Raw genomic sequence first — 14,465 nt, 5'->3', positions numbered from 1 at the left:
GCACAGAGGGGCCGCGCGTGGCCCCCTGTTTTTGGCCTGGGCGGTCGCCTGCAGTACTCTGCTGGCCAAAACGGGGTAATAGTGGGGTATATGACCCCCTCCACTCCATTTTGGTCAGCAGGATGCTGCTGGAGGCATCCACCCTGAAAACGGGGTGTGGGGGGACCGTGTGAGGCCCTCCTGTGCCCCGTTTTGGCCAGCAGGGTGTTGCAGGAGGTGTCCATCCCGTGACCACCCTCTCCCGGCTGGCCCACAAAGGAGAACTACAATGCTGATCCATCCCTCAAAGAAATCCAGTTTGACACCCCTGACCTAGCCCATCTGGAGGGCCCAACTGTTCCCAGAAGGGCAGAAAAGAAGCAGAATAAGCTACTGGCAGAAAAATCAGTTTGACGTAGTGTTTAAAAGCACGGGGTTTAGAAACTGGGTGACTGTGAGTTCTAGTTCCATCTTAGGCACCCAGTCAACTTGCTTTCCACCCTAGGGTAGAGGTGACAATGGCAAACCACTTCCGAAAATGGTGCCAAGAAAACTGGAGGAGCTTGTCCGGGCAATTATCAGGAATCAAGACCAATTTAAGATATATATAAAAAGCCTTACCAATCCAAGGAACCATCTTTTCAGCCTGAGGCAAAAAAGACATTAGCCTGGGACAGTGATCTGCATTCTCAATTTCGGGGTTTCCACAGGGTATGGAGAGTCATGATGGTGGATGGGATGGTGTGGCAAAAGCTCTGTTTTTTTATATACCGTACATAAAACATAAAAAACCAAGTGGAGCTTCAACTGCAGGATTTATTTGTTTATTTATTTATTAGTTCGATTTATATGCTGCCCTTCTCCGGAGACTCAGGGCGGCTTACAATGTGTTAAGCAATAGCCTTCATACTTTTGCATATGCCTGCTTAGTAGGGCTTTCGGGGACCCCCCGAAGCGGTGTTCTTTTTTATACAAAGTCAGCTTATTGACCCCACAATCCGGGTCCTCAATTTACCTACCTCAAAAGGATGGAAGGCTGAGTCAACCTCGAGCCTGGTGAGATTTGAACTTGCAGTAATTGCAGGCAGCTGATGTTAATAACAGTGCTTTAGTCTGCTGCGCATCTAAGGCTCTGGATTGTGGTCACCATCCTGTCATTTTTGATCATACCCTATGGGTGCCCAACCTCCTTGGCTACAAATTTTCCCCTAGTGAGTTTTGCCCCATTTTATGACTTTTCTTGCCCCATTTGTTAAGTGAATCACTGCAGTTGTAGTAACACAGTTAAGTGAAATCTGGTTTCCTTGTTGATTTTGCTTGTCAGAAGGTCGCAAAAAGGGGATCACATGACTCCGGGACACTGCAGCCGTCATAAATGCGAGTCAGTTATCAAGCATTCAAATGTAAATCATGTGACCAGGGGGATGCTGAAATGATCAAAAGTGTGAAAAATTGTCGTAAGTCACTTTTTCCAGTGCTGTTGTAGCTTCGAATGATCACTAAATGAACAGTTGTAAGTCGAGGACTACCTGTTACTCAAAACCGCCTGTGTGACTTACGTGTCATCCGTGTCAATGGGTTCCCCTCGAGCAGCCCCGCCCTGGATCGACTCCATGGCGGTGGAATAGAGAGCCTTCTGTCCCACGGGGCGTTTTTCATCAGACATGCTTTGGGCACCGTCAACCTGTCGTTCCCGTTCCAGCTGGTCTATGTTGTGCACCCCAAGGAGCAGGCTGTAATCCATGATTTTGAAACTCTCCAGCACCTGAAGGTTATGGGAGAAAAAGGAGAAACTACATTAAAAGCCAGGGAGGGGCTAACACTTGCTAGGTGAACAGCTCTTAGAACTTAAGACTTAGAATAACTTTATTGTCCCTTTGAATGTACACTAATCGGCGTACATTAAAATGAAATTGCGTTGCATACAGCTCTTAAAGAGTCACCATTACATAAACATAAATAAATACAAAATTAGGCATATACCTGTTCTGTAGGTACACACAGAACAGTGGTGAAATGTAAAATTTGTTACTACCTGTTCTGTGGGTGTGGCTTGGGGGGAGGTAATGTGACTGGGTGGGCGTAGCCAACTTTTTTTTTTTTTTACTTTTAAAAGCATTTTTTCTACAACCTCTTTGGCCAAAGAGTTTTTTTTTTTTTTTTTTTGCTTTTGAAAGAAAAAAAAAAAGCCTCTGACAACCAGGCAACTCGGCTGGAATCGTCAGAGCTTTTTAAAAGCATTTTTTTAACAACCTCTTCAGCCGAAGAGGTTTTAGAAAAAATGCTTTTCAAAGTTTTAAAAAAAGCCTCTGATGATCGCGCGGCTCAGCTGGGCATGGGGGGTGGGGACGGATTTTTGCTACCAGTTCTCCGAACCATCCACCGCCATCGCTCCCGGATCAGGCAATCCGGTCCGAACCAGAAGCATTTCACCCGACACAGAAACAACACAGTCTAGTTCAGATGTATGTCACGGAAGTGAGTACACCCCCTCACATTTTGTAAATATTTAAGTATATCTTTTCATGTGACAAAACTGAAAAACTTTTCATGTGACAAAAACTGAAGAAATGACACTTGGCTACAATGTAGTGATTATACAGCTTGTATAACAGTGTGAATGTGCAGTCCTCTCAAAATAACGCAACACACAGCCATTAATGTCTAAACTGCTGGCAACAAAAGTGAGCAGTTTAGACGTTAATGGCTGTGTGTCGCGTTATTTTGAGGGACGCACATTTACACTGTTATACAAGCTGTATACTCTCTACTTTACATTGTAAAGTAATGTCATTTCTTCAGTGTTGTCACATGAAAAGATATACTTAAATATTTACAAAATGTGAGGGGGTGTACTCACTTCTGTGACAGACTGTCTATATGGCAAAAAGAAAGAATCCTGTGAGTTCACCAGGGAACCTAGGGAACAAAGCTGTTACAGAATCTGGTAGTCCTGCTAGAAGTACTTCAAAACCTCCTCCCAGAGGGGAGCAACAGAAACAGTCCGTGAAGGGGGTATGTGGGGTCTCTAACAACATTTCGAGCTCTAAGCATATAGCGCTTATAAGCAGTATCCTGAATAATGGGAAGTGAGTTTCCAACGTACGACCACAATTGACCCCAGATTTCTGTTGTTAAGTGAGACATTTGTTAAATAAGTCTTGCTCCAATTACAACCTTTCTTGCCACATTTAAGTAAATCACTGCAGTTATCAGGCTAGTAACGAGGTTGTTAAGTGAATCTTATTTCCCCATTGACTTTGCTTGTCAGAAGGTCGCAAAAGGAGATCCCATGACCCTGGGAAATTGCAAATGTCATAAATATAAACTAGTAGCCAAGTGTCTGAATTTTGATCAGATGACCATGCGGATGCTGCAACAGTCATAAGTGTGACAAACGGTCATAAGTCGCTTTTTCCAGTGGCGTAACTTCAAACAGTCACTAAATGAACTGCTGTAAGTCAAGGACTACCTATATTTCTCTCTCCTCCTTGCTGGGTTGTTAACAATAGATTACTCTGAGCTCAGGATAGCCGGTCACCTCTTTGGACTTACCAAACAGTCCCTCTGCAGTGTCTTCACCAGAGCGCTGAACGTGTCTATGTCCAGCATGATGCCCTCGGGCATATCCTGCATGAAGTCCAAATCTTTGTAGGTGGGGCTTGACTTTTCTTTCTCTTTCTTGGACGCCCGGCGTTTGTAGGTGGAGCCTTTGAGGTCGTATTTCAGGTGCATCTTCACCACCCGGGGCAGGATGTTATTCATCACCACCACACGGATGTTTTTGCCCCCGGATTGGACGCAGTAGAGACCGTAGAACTTTGGCAGCAACGTCCGTGGATTCTGGTTCAGGTTCTGGGGGGAGATTTTAAAAGGGACATAGAATATGCTGGGCATTAAGACCTGATCTATATGCCTTCGAGCATCCGACTTTGCACTTGAGGTAATTAGGGCCCCTCCTGGAAAAGAAACTGCATCCTTCAACATCTTCCACCCCTAGTTATAGGTCTTCTGAGGTTCCCTTTTTATTAGCTATTTATCCTACTTTTATTATTACAAGTAACTCAGGGCAGCAAACATACCTAATATTCCTTCCTTCTCCTATTTTCCCCACAACAACTCTTGTGAGGTGGGCTGGGAAAGAGGATCTGGTCCAAAGTCACCCAGCCGTCTTTCATGCCTAAAGCGGGACTAGAACTCAAGAGTCTCCTGGTTTCTAGTCTAACACCTTAATTTACTAGATCAAACTGGCTCCTATTCATTTGTCTATGGACATTCTCAGTCATCCAGGTCATGGTTGCCCCAAAGGTGCTTTTTCAAGAAGCATCTGGACTTTCTGATTTCGCTTCTCACCCAAGAAACTTCTTCATCTCTTCTCTCAGTGCTGAAGAAGCTTCTTGGATGAGAAATGCAATGTCTTCAAAGAAAAACCAGAAAATCCAGTTGCCTCTTGAAAAAGCAGTTTTGGGACTCCTATTTATTTATTAAATTTATATGCCGCCCATCTCATTATTAACTGACTCTGGCTAGGCTGAAAGTCCTGTTTCTAGGAAAAGCACCTCACAGTTGCAGTACATTGCCTGGTTTCACGATCAGCATACACCAAATTTAGTTACTGACATGCATGTGTTTGCTGCCTATTCATACAACTCCAGGGCCAGAACATCCTAGAACATTCAATTCACATTCTGGGCCAGGCCAATTCATACATCTGTTCCTAGAATCATCTGGGGGTTTTCTGGATGTTTATTCTTCTGGTTTGGGATTAAATTCTGGAAAACTGGTTTCATCTTCATCAACCGGGCCTAATGGGGGAAACGGCAGTTCTACCCATGGTGGGCTTTGCCCGTTCTTCCTTTTCATGGAGATACATTTCCCAAACTTTTAAAAGCCAACAAGGAACAGGGTTGGATACACACCATATAATAACCCGGAAGAAGTTTCTGGAGGAATTCTGCCTCTTTGTGCATCACAGTCTTGATAATGAATTCATCGTCGCTGGTGACATAGAAGAGGGAGCCACTGGCCCCAGGATTGGAGAGTTCAATCAGCGGCTCGTTGCACAAGGAATACTGAGAAGGCAAGAAGATTTCAACCACAGGTGGGAAACAAAGTCAGTAGGCTTCTCCCCACGTGCCCATCCCATCTGAAAGGCCCTGACCCATGCACTCCATAGGTCAGGGGTCCCCAACTTGTGGGCCTCGGCCCACTACCGGGCTGTGGCCTAATCCCCACCGGGCCACGTGAGTGGCCGGCCTGAGCAGGGCCCCACTCGTGCAAGTCTCATCAGGGGCATCTGCGGCCCCACTCACACGAGCCTCGTTGCGAGTACTTGTGGCCCCACTTGTGTGAGCATCGCCATGGACATTGTGGGCGCTCGCACACATGCCCCTGCTCCTCCCACAAAATCATCCCCTCTCCCCTTACCCCCTCCCCCAACCTGGAAAGGTTGGGGAACTCTGCCATAGGTTACTGGGCAATGCATCCTAACCCCAATTCAGGTAGTCCTTAACTTACAACCATTGGTTAGTGACCATTGAAAGTTACAACTGCACTGAAAAAAGTGACTTCGGACCAATTTTCACACTTACGGCTGTTTCAGCATCCCCCCAGTTCACACGATCAAAATTTGGGTGCTGGGCAACTGACATGTATTTATGACAGTTACACTATCATGGGGTAGTGCGATCATGATTTATAACCTGCCCAGCTGGTTTCTGATAGGCAAAGTCAAAGGGGGGAGCCAGTTTCGCTTAACGACCACATGATTCACTAAACAAGTGCAGAAATTCACTTAACTGTAGTAAAAAATATTTTAAAATGGGGTGCAATTCACTTAACAACTGCCTTGCTTAGCAATAAAAATTTTGGGCTCAATTGTGGTCATAAGTCGAGGACTACTTGTGTTTTTTTATTTGTAAAGGATGACAAAGACAAGCAGATGGGCTCAATTGTGGTCGTAAATTGAGGACTACTTGTGCTTTTTTATTTGCAAAGGATGAGAAAGACGAGCAGATCTTACCAAATAATCATCTGGACGAATGCCAAAAAGTTCTCGAAAATAGCGGAAAGCGACGGGTGCATATGTTTTGAACCTGAAGTCAGGATAATGGTGCGCTGGAGTGAGATTACTGCCTTCGCTAAATTTGGGGAAGACAGAAACAGATGCTTGCACTATTGAACAAGACACATACTTTCATTTCTGCTTTTTCTACAATTGATAATGAAATGCATCACTTTTACCACTGGTAAGATAAAGATCTTCCATTTTGGCTATTTGTTGTTTTTTGGGGGGAGGGTGTAACTCGAGCTTACCTAAGGAACTGTTTGTTTCCCCCTCCCCCCCATTATTGGCCTGCCCCACTTGCACCGATAGAAGGGACATGCTGTGGACCCCATCAGTCAAGGAATTCTGGCATGCAGGGTCCAGACAAAGGGTGGGCATGATTCCCACCCTTTAGAACAGGGGTCTCCAATCTTGGCAACTTTAAGACTTGTGGACTTCAACTCCCAGAATTCCTGCCAGCCAGCCAGCCAGCTTGATGGGGAGATGGGTGGCATATTACATTTAATAAATAAATAAGTAAAATGAACTTTCTCTTGGCCAACTTCAGTTCCCTTTTTATGTAGCCCAGTCTCCCTTTCCATAGCAGGATATTACCTGGGAAAGAAAATGCTCTCCACTACGTAGAAATCTTGCATCAAAACATCCCTCTCAGGCTTGGAGCTCAGGTTTCCCACCGTATAGCCAATCCCCAGCTGGATTGCCCCCTTCAGCGTGGTTGACGTGGTCTGTGGCAGCCAACAAAGAATAGGTTGAGTTGAGTAAGACTTAACTGAAGATGTCTACAGAGATTCTCATTCATCCAGGTCATGGTTGTCTCAAAGGTGCTTTTTCCAAAAGGCAACTGGACTTTCTTGGTTTTTCCTTTGAAAATGTTCTCATCCAAGAACGTATTTAGTTCTAACTGAAGTTAGAACTGAAGAAGCTTCTTGGATGAGAAGTGCTCTTCAATATCTTCATAAATGATTTAGCTGAGGAAATAGAAGGGGAACTCGTCAAATTTGCAGATGACACTAAGCTGGCAGGAATAGCCAACACCCCAGAAGACTAACTCGGTATCCAAATGGATCTTGATAGACTGAGCAATGGGCCCTATCCAACAAACGAAATTTAAGGTGGAGAAAAGCAAGGTTTTACACTTAGGCAAAAAACAACCAAAGGTACAAGTAGAGATTAGGCGAAACCTGCCTCAAAAACAGTAACTGTGAGAGGGACCTTGAAGTCCTAGTGGACGATCACTTAGATATGAGCCAGCAGTGTGCGGTGCTGGCCAAAAAAAGCTAATACTATCTTTGGTTGCATAAACAGTGGCATAGAATCAAAATCACATGAACTATTAGTACTGCTCTACAATACCTTAGTAAGACCACACCTGGAATACTGCATCCAGTTTTCGTCACATTACAAAAAAGATGTTGAAGCTTTGGAAAAAGTGCAGAGAAGAGCAATTAAGATGATTAAAGGCCTGGAGACTAAAACATATGAAGAACAGTTGCAGGAATTGAGTATGGCTAGTCTAGAGAAAAGAAGGACTAGGGGGTCCTTCTGTTCTCTAGACTACAAAGAAGAGGAGGTCGACTTATTTTCCAAAGCACCAGAGGGCAAGACAAGAAGCAATGGATGGAAACTGATCAAGGAGAGAAGCAACCTGGAGTTAAGGAGAAACTTTCTAACAGTGAGGACAATTAACCAGTGGAGCAGCTTGTCTTCAGAAATTGTGGGAGCTTCATCACTGGAGGTCTTTTAAGAAGAGACTGGACAGCTGCTTGCCTGAACTGGTATAGGATATCCTGCTTGAGCAGGAGGTTGGACTAGAAGACCTCCAAGGTCTCTTCCAGCTCTATTCTGATTGATTGAGAAGCAAAATGTTTTCATAGAAAAAACCAAGGAAGTCCAGTTGCCTTTTGGAAAAAGCACCTTTGGGACAAATTTATTTTATTATTTTATTAATTAAATTTTATTTACATACAGATTAAATTAACATACAGATCAGCCACTCTTCACTGGTTAGGAGCAACACTTCATAAACAGTCAATATGGTGTTGAGATGAAGTTGTTGGGCCAGAAAAAGGGAGACCCAGGTTTTAGTTCTAATATAAGGCTTTTCCTTCAGTTTTCATGTCTCCTGCCTCCAACTGTAGTCAGAGGGGATTTTAAAGGCCTCAGGAAAGTAGCCTTGGGCTTAATCACACAGCCCTCCTCCGTCTTATACCAAGACTCTCCAGAAGCAGGGATAGTTAATTTTTGGATAAAGCAGAGTCTGGAGGAGCCTGAGTCAGTTCCAACTTTTTCCTTCTTATTTCCCCATCAGAACATCCACCCTCCAGGAGATCAGACCTTCTTGTACGTCGTTTCCCCTGATGCGTCAACTCCTCGGTGGCCTATCTTTTTTCCCTGGCTGGCTCCCGGCTGCCCTGTCAGCGATGGTGGCTGGAGAAGGAAGGAGATCAAAGCAAGCAGAGAAAAAGTGCAGAATATTAATTGTCGGTACAGAAGGAACGTTGAAAAGCTCTGTTAGATTAGGCCAAGTTTCATCTTAGTTCTAAGATCTCATTTCTCACAGGAGTCAAGCTGATCCCTTTCAGTGCTTACAAAGAGGAGTCTAAGGCCAAACCTTCTGCCACCATTGTTCCTCTGCACTGCCGCAGTATGGAGAAAACACGGATTCTTTAAAGCTGAAAACCTTTTGTAGACCTGTTCTTTATGCCATCTATGTTAATGGCCACCACATCATCTTGTAGTTACAAATCCCACAAGCTAATTTGTGCTGTGTGAGGAACTGTTTTCTTCTACCCTAAATCTCCTGATCAGCTTCCATTTATTTAGAAAGAAAAATTTATCCTGGTTCTCTATGGAGATTCTCAGTCATCCAGGTCATGGTTGTCCCAAAGGTGCTTTTTTCAAGAGGCAACTGGACTTTGTTTTTCCTTGAAGACGTTTCGCTTCTCATCCAAGAAGCTAACTGGAAGGTAGGGAATGGAAGGATTTAGATTTCTTGCAGACTGCTTGGTCATTTGCATTCTTTTAGAGTCATTGAGTAAATGACCAGCTGTCTGCAAGGAGTATAAATCCTTCCATTCCCCACCATCCAGTCAGAGCTGAAGAAGCTTCTTGGATGAGAAGCAAAATGTCTTCAAAGAAAAATCAGAAAGTCCAGTTGCCTCTTGAAAAAAAAAACATCTTCGGGATATGCTGGTTCTCCTTCTCCATCTCCATCTCCAGGCAAGACTAATAAACCATGTTCCTATGACAGGTGAAAGGACAACGGGAAGCCTGAGGGTCCAATGAGCCATTCTTCCTCCAAGGAAAAAGCCTAAGGTCCTCAGTAACCTACTGCAACAGGAAAATGCTGGATGCTTCTGTTCAGTTGGATTTCATGGTATTTCCAAACTCTGCATCCAGCAGGCTGGCCTTATAATAGTCTTAAAGCAGCTGGCAATCTTTAAAAGCCATTTAATCAATCGTTTAATAAAGCCACCACACTCCAAGTGGGGAAATAAGAAATGGCTTGGCTGGAAAAGGCAGCTTCAGCACTTTCTATAGGAGTGCTGCTCTTGCTGCTTCCTAAATAACGGTGAGTACTTCTTGTTATAATTATCTGCTATGGAGCCAGGAGCAAAGTGCATCTAGGGGTTCATCAGGCAGAAGGCTTTGCATTCAGTAGCACAGAGAGCAAGACTGATGCCATCCTTGTGAGGCAGAGCAGATTAAGAAAACGACTCCAGAGGAAAGCCCTAACTTTACTCTCCTGAAATAGACTATAGCAGGAGTCTCTAAACTTTAAGACCCATGGACTTCAACTCCCAGAATTTCTCAGCCAATCCTAACTCAACGATCTGGTTGATCTCACATTAAAACAATGAGTCTATGGCTGGGTTCATATTAGGCTAAATCATGGATTATTAAATCCAACTCCACAAAGCCTTAGTCTTAAATTATGGCTTCAAAATCACAATGACTGGGTTCCTATAAACTGCTAAATTAGAACATAATTTGCCCCAAGTGCCATATCTAGTGTGCCCTGCTCCAGAAGTAGCTGGGATCAAGGTTTCTTTTTGGGGAGGGCTGGGAAATTAAGGAATGAAATAGCCTTGCACAGGTTTCAGGCATCCCTTTTGTTACTTAACCGCAAATTCTTCAAGTCCCCCCACCTCCCTATCTCCCCTCCCCATCTCTCCCTTTTGGGTACCCCTGCATACTGCCACCACTACCTATCCCTGCCGCCCCCTCTCGTTCCCAGAGGACCTCTGGCCCTTTGCAAGGCCTCTGCAACACCTCTTGAGGCCTCTGTAAGGCAGGGAGGGAGAGCAGGGCAGCCAAAGGGGCAGAGAGGAGGGGGAGATAAACGGGTGGGGGGCATGTGACGTGCACATTGCAGTCATAAATATGGGCGGGCTGCCAAGCACCCAAATTTTGATTATGTGACCAGAGGTACTGCAACAGTTATTACTTGGAGGAGAGGATAACTACCATTCATTCAGCACTATCACCACTCACAGTTGCTCAACCAATGAATGGTTGTTCATTGGGAGTTCGCACCTCCCAGAAGTTGCAGGTGCTTCATCACTGGAGGTTTTTAAGAAGAAACTGGACAGCCACTTGTCTGAAATAGTGTAGGGCAGTGATGGGAAACCTTTTTGGCACCGAGTGCCCAAACCGGAATGCGTGTGTGTGTGTGTGTGTGTGTGCATGAGCGCGGCTGGAGCGCCGGAAACCTGAAGACCAGCTGGCTGGTGCGCATGCATGTGCCAGCCACCTGGTCTTCAGGTTTCCGGCATGCTCATGCGCGGCAGCCACCTGGTCCTTGGGTTTCCGGCGATCTGCCACGTCCAAAGACCAGCTGGCCAGAGCACATGTGTGCGCCGGAAACCAGAAGAGCAGCTGGCGATGGTGTGCGTGCCCACAGAGAGGGCTCTGCGTGCCACCTCTGGCACGCGTGCCATAGGTTTGCCATCATGGGTGTAGGGTCTCCTGCTTGAGCAGGGGGTTGGGCTAGAAGACCTCCAAGGTCCCTTCCAGCTCTATTCCGAATTTGAATTTGTTAAGCAAGCACTAGTTGTAGCAGGAAAAGATCTCTGTCTGTTTAAGAATAAATTACAATGCAAAGCTGCCATAAGCCTTAGAGAAAAAGAGGCTGGACCTAAGACAAATGACTTTTAAGTTTTCTTTTTAAAAGTTAAGATAATTCTTCCAAATCCTCTTGTTATAAAAATCAAACATTTCCCTAGTCTGGGGACACTAATGTGACAGATTCCCACTCTCTGGTCTTCATCTCAGGAACTCTTCTACAACCTTTCTCCTTTTGTCATACCGGGGTGGAAAGACAAACTTTCCAGGGCACCAATCACTATTTATCATCTGTTACCTATTTGGAAGAGTTGCCTCATAGCCCTGTCATCTTTATGCAGCTCTACTCTAGGGCACCTGACCCTTTCCCCAAGTCCGTTTCTCAGCAAATAGCTCGGTTAGCTGTCAAAGCTTATTGCTGATGACAAGCCTGGAACAATGATAAATCCAGCAAATAATAGAACTGCTTATGCACTGAAGTGAAAAGAGACAGCATACGCGTTTCTCTCTGACTCCAGGCAGTTAGGAACTCAGCCAGCGTAGCAGGCAGCCCTGCTTACGAAAATCCCTTTGTATAATAGAGCAATTCTGACTCCAGACCTGTCCTTGTGCTCTATGCATACAGGCAGATATCTGAACGCAAGGCCATCCCTTGCAAACCCTTCCTCTACCCATTACTTGCTTATTTATCCTTATCATTTATCATTCTATGTGTGTGTACAGGTAGTCCTTGACTTATGACCACAGTTGAGCCCAAGATTTATGTTGCTACATGAGACATGCCTTGTGAGTTATGCCCCTTTTCTTGACAGCACTAGCAATATGGACAGCACTTAAAGAGTTACAGTAATGGCCAAAATTGTGGAAACCTTTTTGGGAAAAGTGTATTTTTGAGGTTTGATGGCTAATAACACCATTTATTTATTTATTTGGATTTTCAAGATAATCCTATTCCACTGCTGGAATGGCCTGGGAATAGCCCAGACCTTCTTAACCCAATTGAAAATCTATGGCACCAACTAAAGAGCAAAGGAAACGAAGGAAATGCAGGCAGAAACGAGGCTGCAGAACCAGACTGCGTGTAAGGTTAGGAAAAAATCCTCACAAGCCTGCACTGCCAAGTCTTTTTGTTTCAAATGTTAGATCTCTCTCTAATAAGAACTTACTATCTCTCTCTAATGGAACTTACTATCTCTCTGCAGAAAAACATTCGGGACTGCTGTGTTATGGCTTGACCCTACCATTCCAGGAGAGGCTACTGAATTGCAAGGATGCTCAGTTTATCAAGTGGATAGAACCATGGTCTCTGGGAAGAGCAACTGGAGCACAAATGTTAAAATAATGGACACTCACTGTTCTCCTGATTTGGAATACTTGGCAGTGAAATGCCACCCCTTTTATCTGCCTCGTGAATTTAACATTGTAATAACAACTGCAGTATATATACCTCCTGATGCTAACACAATCACAGCCATGAGTCACCTGTTAACTGCTATTAGCAAACAGCAACAGGCCTACCCGGATGGAGTGCTGGTGGTTGCAGGTGATTTCAATCAAGCCAACTTTGATCTGCTCCGGAGCCGAGCCGAGAGGATTGAGGGGGGTGAGTGCGACAGGCAGGAGACAGTTGGGAGAACCGCCGGCACCATTGTTACTATGACGGTCATGGCCGTGGTCGATTCCATCGAGACCGTGGCTAGCCTTGTTATGGACCTCGAACCCCCCTGGAGCTTGCTGGAACTTACGGCTGATACCATCGAGGCCAGGCTGCCCTCCCCTTTTGAGGAGTTTGGAGCTCTTTGGTGCTTGTGGGAACTTTGCAGTTTCAGAGAGGACATGATGCCAGATTTGACTATTGGAACTGGAGGGATCCTTCCTTGGGTTGTAATAGGAGAATGGGAAACTATGTGTGGCTCCTTCCGCAGACTTTTACTGCCGGGTTGACCAAATCTGTTTTGAAGTTTAAACCATACTCTCATTGTGGCCTGATATACTAACTATCTGGGGGAGGTGTATACATGTGTGTGTGTGTGTTTGTTTTAGACTGGTTAGAATTCAGAATTCAGTTTGTTTTAAAACAGAAGGAGTGAATTGGGGGGACTGAACTGTAGAGAATGAGGAAGCCGGGGACAAAGAATGGAGCCTCCTCTGCTGAGTGCGCAAGCAGAAGCAGATAGGGGCCCAGATATGACCCCCGGCTCGGTATGAATAAAGTGCCTTGCCTGCCGGGGAAGACGGGGGCCGATGGGGAGGGCGAGGGGGTCTCTGGGGAAATGGAGAGCCGGAATATTGCAGTTTTGACTGGGAGAGGTAGATATGACGGGAGCCGAGGGGTAGGCCGCTCTCAGGGAACTAGGACTCGCTATGTCAAAGCAATTACGTGTTCCGGCCCTTCTGGTTTTGGTTCACAAGGCTCATCTTGTATACCTGGTGACTTGGGAAATCAGGGCCCTGGCCTCAGGCTGCTGCTATTTAATGCCAGGTCTGTTGTTAATAAAGCCCCCCTCATTCGGGATTCAATCCTGGAGGAGAGGGCTGACCTGGCATGCATAACTGAGACCTGGCTGGGCCAGGAGGGGGGTTGTTCCCCTCTCAGAGATGTGCCCATACAGGTTTCAGATACTGCATCAGCCACGACTCCAGGGAAGGGGTGGAGGAGTGGCAGTTATTGTCCGTAAGAGTCTTTGCCCTCACAGGATCCCTGCCCCGGAGATTGTCGGATGTGAGTCCCTCCTCTTGAGGTTGGATTCAAGGGTTCAGTTGGGTCTGTTGTTGACGTACCTGCCTCCCAGCTACGTTACAACATCCCTACCTGGGCTACTAGAGGTTAGCGGTGGAGTTCCCCAGGCTCATGGTGCTGGGGGGACTTTAACCTGCTGTCACTTGGCGAACCCTCAGATGTGGCTCAGGAGTTCATGGCTTCCGTGACAACCATGGACCTGACCCAAGTAGTTCAGGGTCCGACCCATGGGGCGGGGGGGACACACATGCTCGACTTGGTGTTTCTCTCGGGGCAGGGGAGACATGATCTGGAATTAAGGGATATAGATGTTTCTCCTTTGTCGTGGTCAGATCATTTCCTGCTGAGGTTGGACTTTAGGACGCCACTCCCCGATCGCAGGGAGGCGGAGCCGATTAAGTGGTTCCGCCCCAGGTGCCTAATGGACCCTGCAGGGTTCCAGAAGGAGCTTGGGGAGATACCTGACTCCCTTGTCCACAGCCCAGCAGAGTCCCCAATTGTTACCTGGAATAAGGCAGCGTCTGGGGCACTGGACCGGATTGTGCCTTTGTGACCACTCAAGAGCAGTGAATCCAGGAAAGCTCCCTGGTTTACTGAGGAGCTCCGGGAGATGAA

The 14,465-nt window shown here is 45.9% G+C and overlaps 1 protein-coding gene across 12 annotated transcripts in view; it reads right to left on the bottom strand.

Moving 5' to 3' along the window:
• PIP5K1C (phosphatidylinositol-4-phosphate 5-kinase type 1 gamma) overlaps positions 1-14,465 on the bottom strand; it is a 94,064-nt gene that overhangs the window by 46,815 nt on the left and 32,784 nt on the right. For all 12 annotated transcript variants that reach the window (XR_015729215.1, XM_087875277.1, XM_087875088.1 and 9 more), the window contains 6 exons: positions 8,381-8,473; positions 6,641-6,771; positions 6,002-6,119; positions 4,899-5,051; positions 3,535-3,834; positions 1,539-1,744 (listed from right to left, as the gene is read on the bottom strand). Coding sequence is in view for 11 of the 12 variants with exons in the window: in XM_087875277.1 (XP_087731403.1) it covers positions 1,539-1,744; positions 3,535-3,834; positions 4,899-5,051; positions 6,002-6,119; positions 6,641-6,771; positions 8,381-8,473 (1,001 nt within the window). In the remaining variant the exon portion in view is untranslated. The remainder of the gene's footprint in view (positions 1-1,538; positions 1,745-3,534; positions 3,835-4,898; positions 5,052-6,001; positions 6,120-6,640; positions 6,772-8,380; positions 8,474-14,465) is intronic.

This window comes from Pantherophis guttatus, chromosome 1 (assembly GCF_059756535.1).
Source record: "Pantherophis guttatus breed Tessera chromosome 1, ASM5975653v1, whole genome shotgun sequence".
In the NCBI taxonomy this organism is placed as follows: Eukaryota; Metazoa; Chordata; class Lepidosauria; order Squamata; family Colubridae; genus Pantherophis; species Pantherophis guttatus.
The sequence above is the reverse complement of the archived record's forward strand: the minus strand, read 5'-3'. Positions and strand labels throughout refer to the sequence as shown.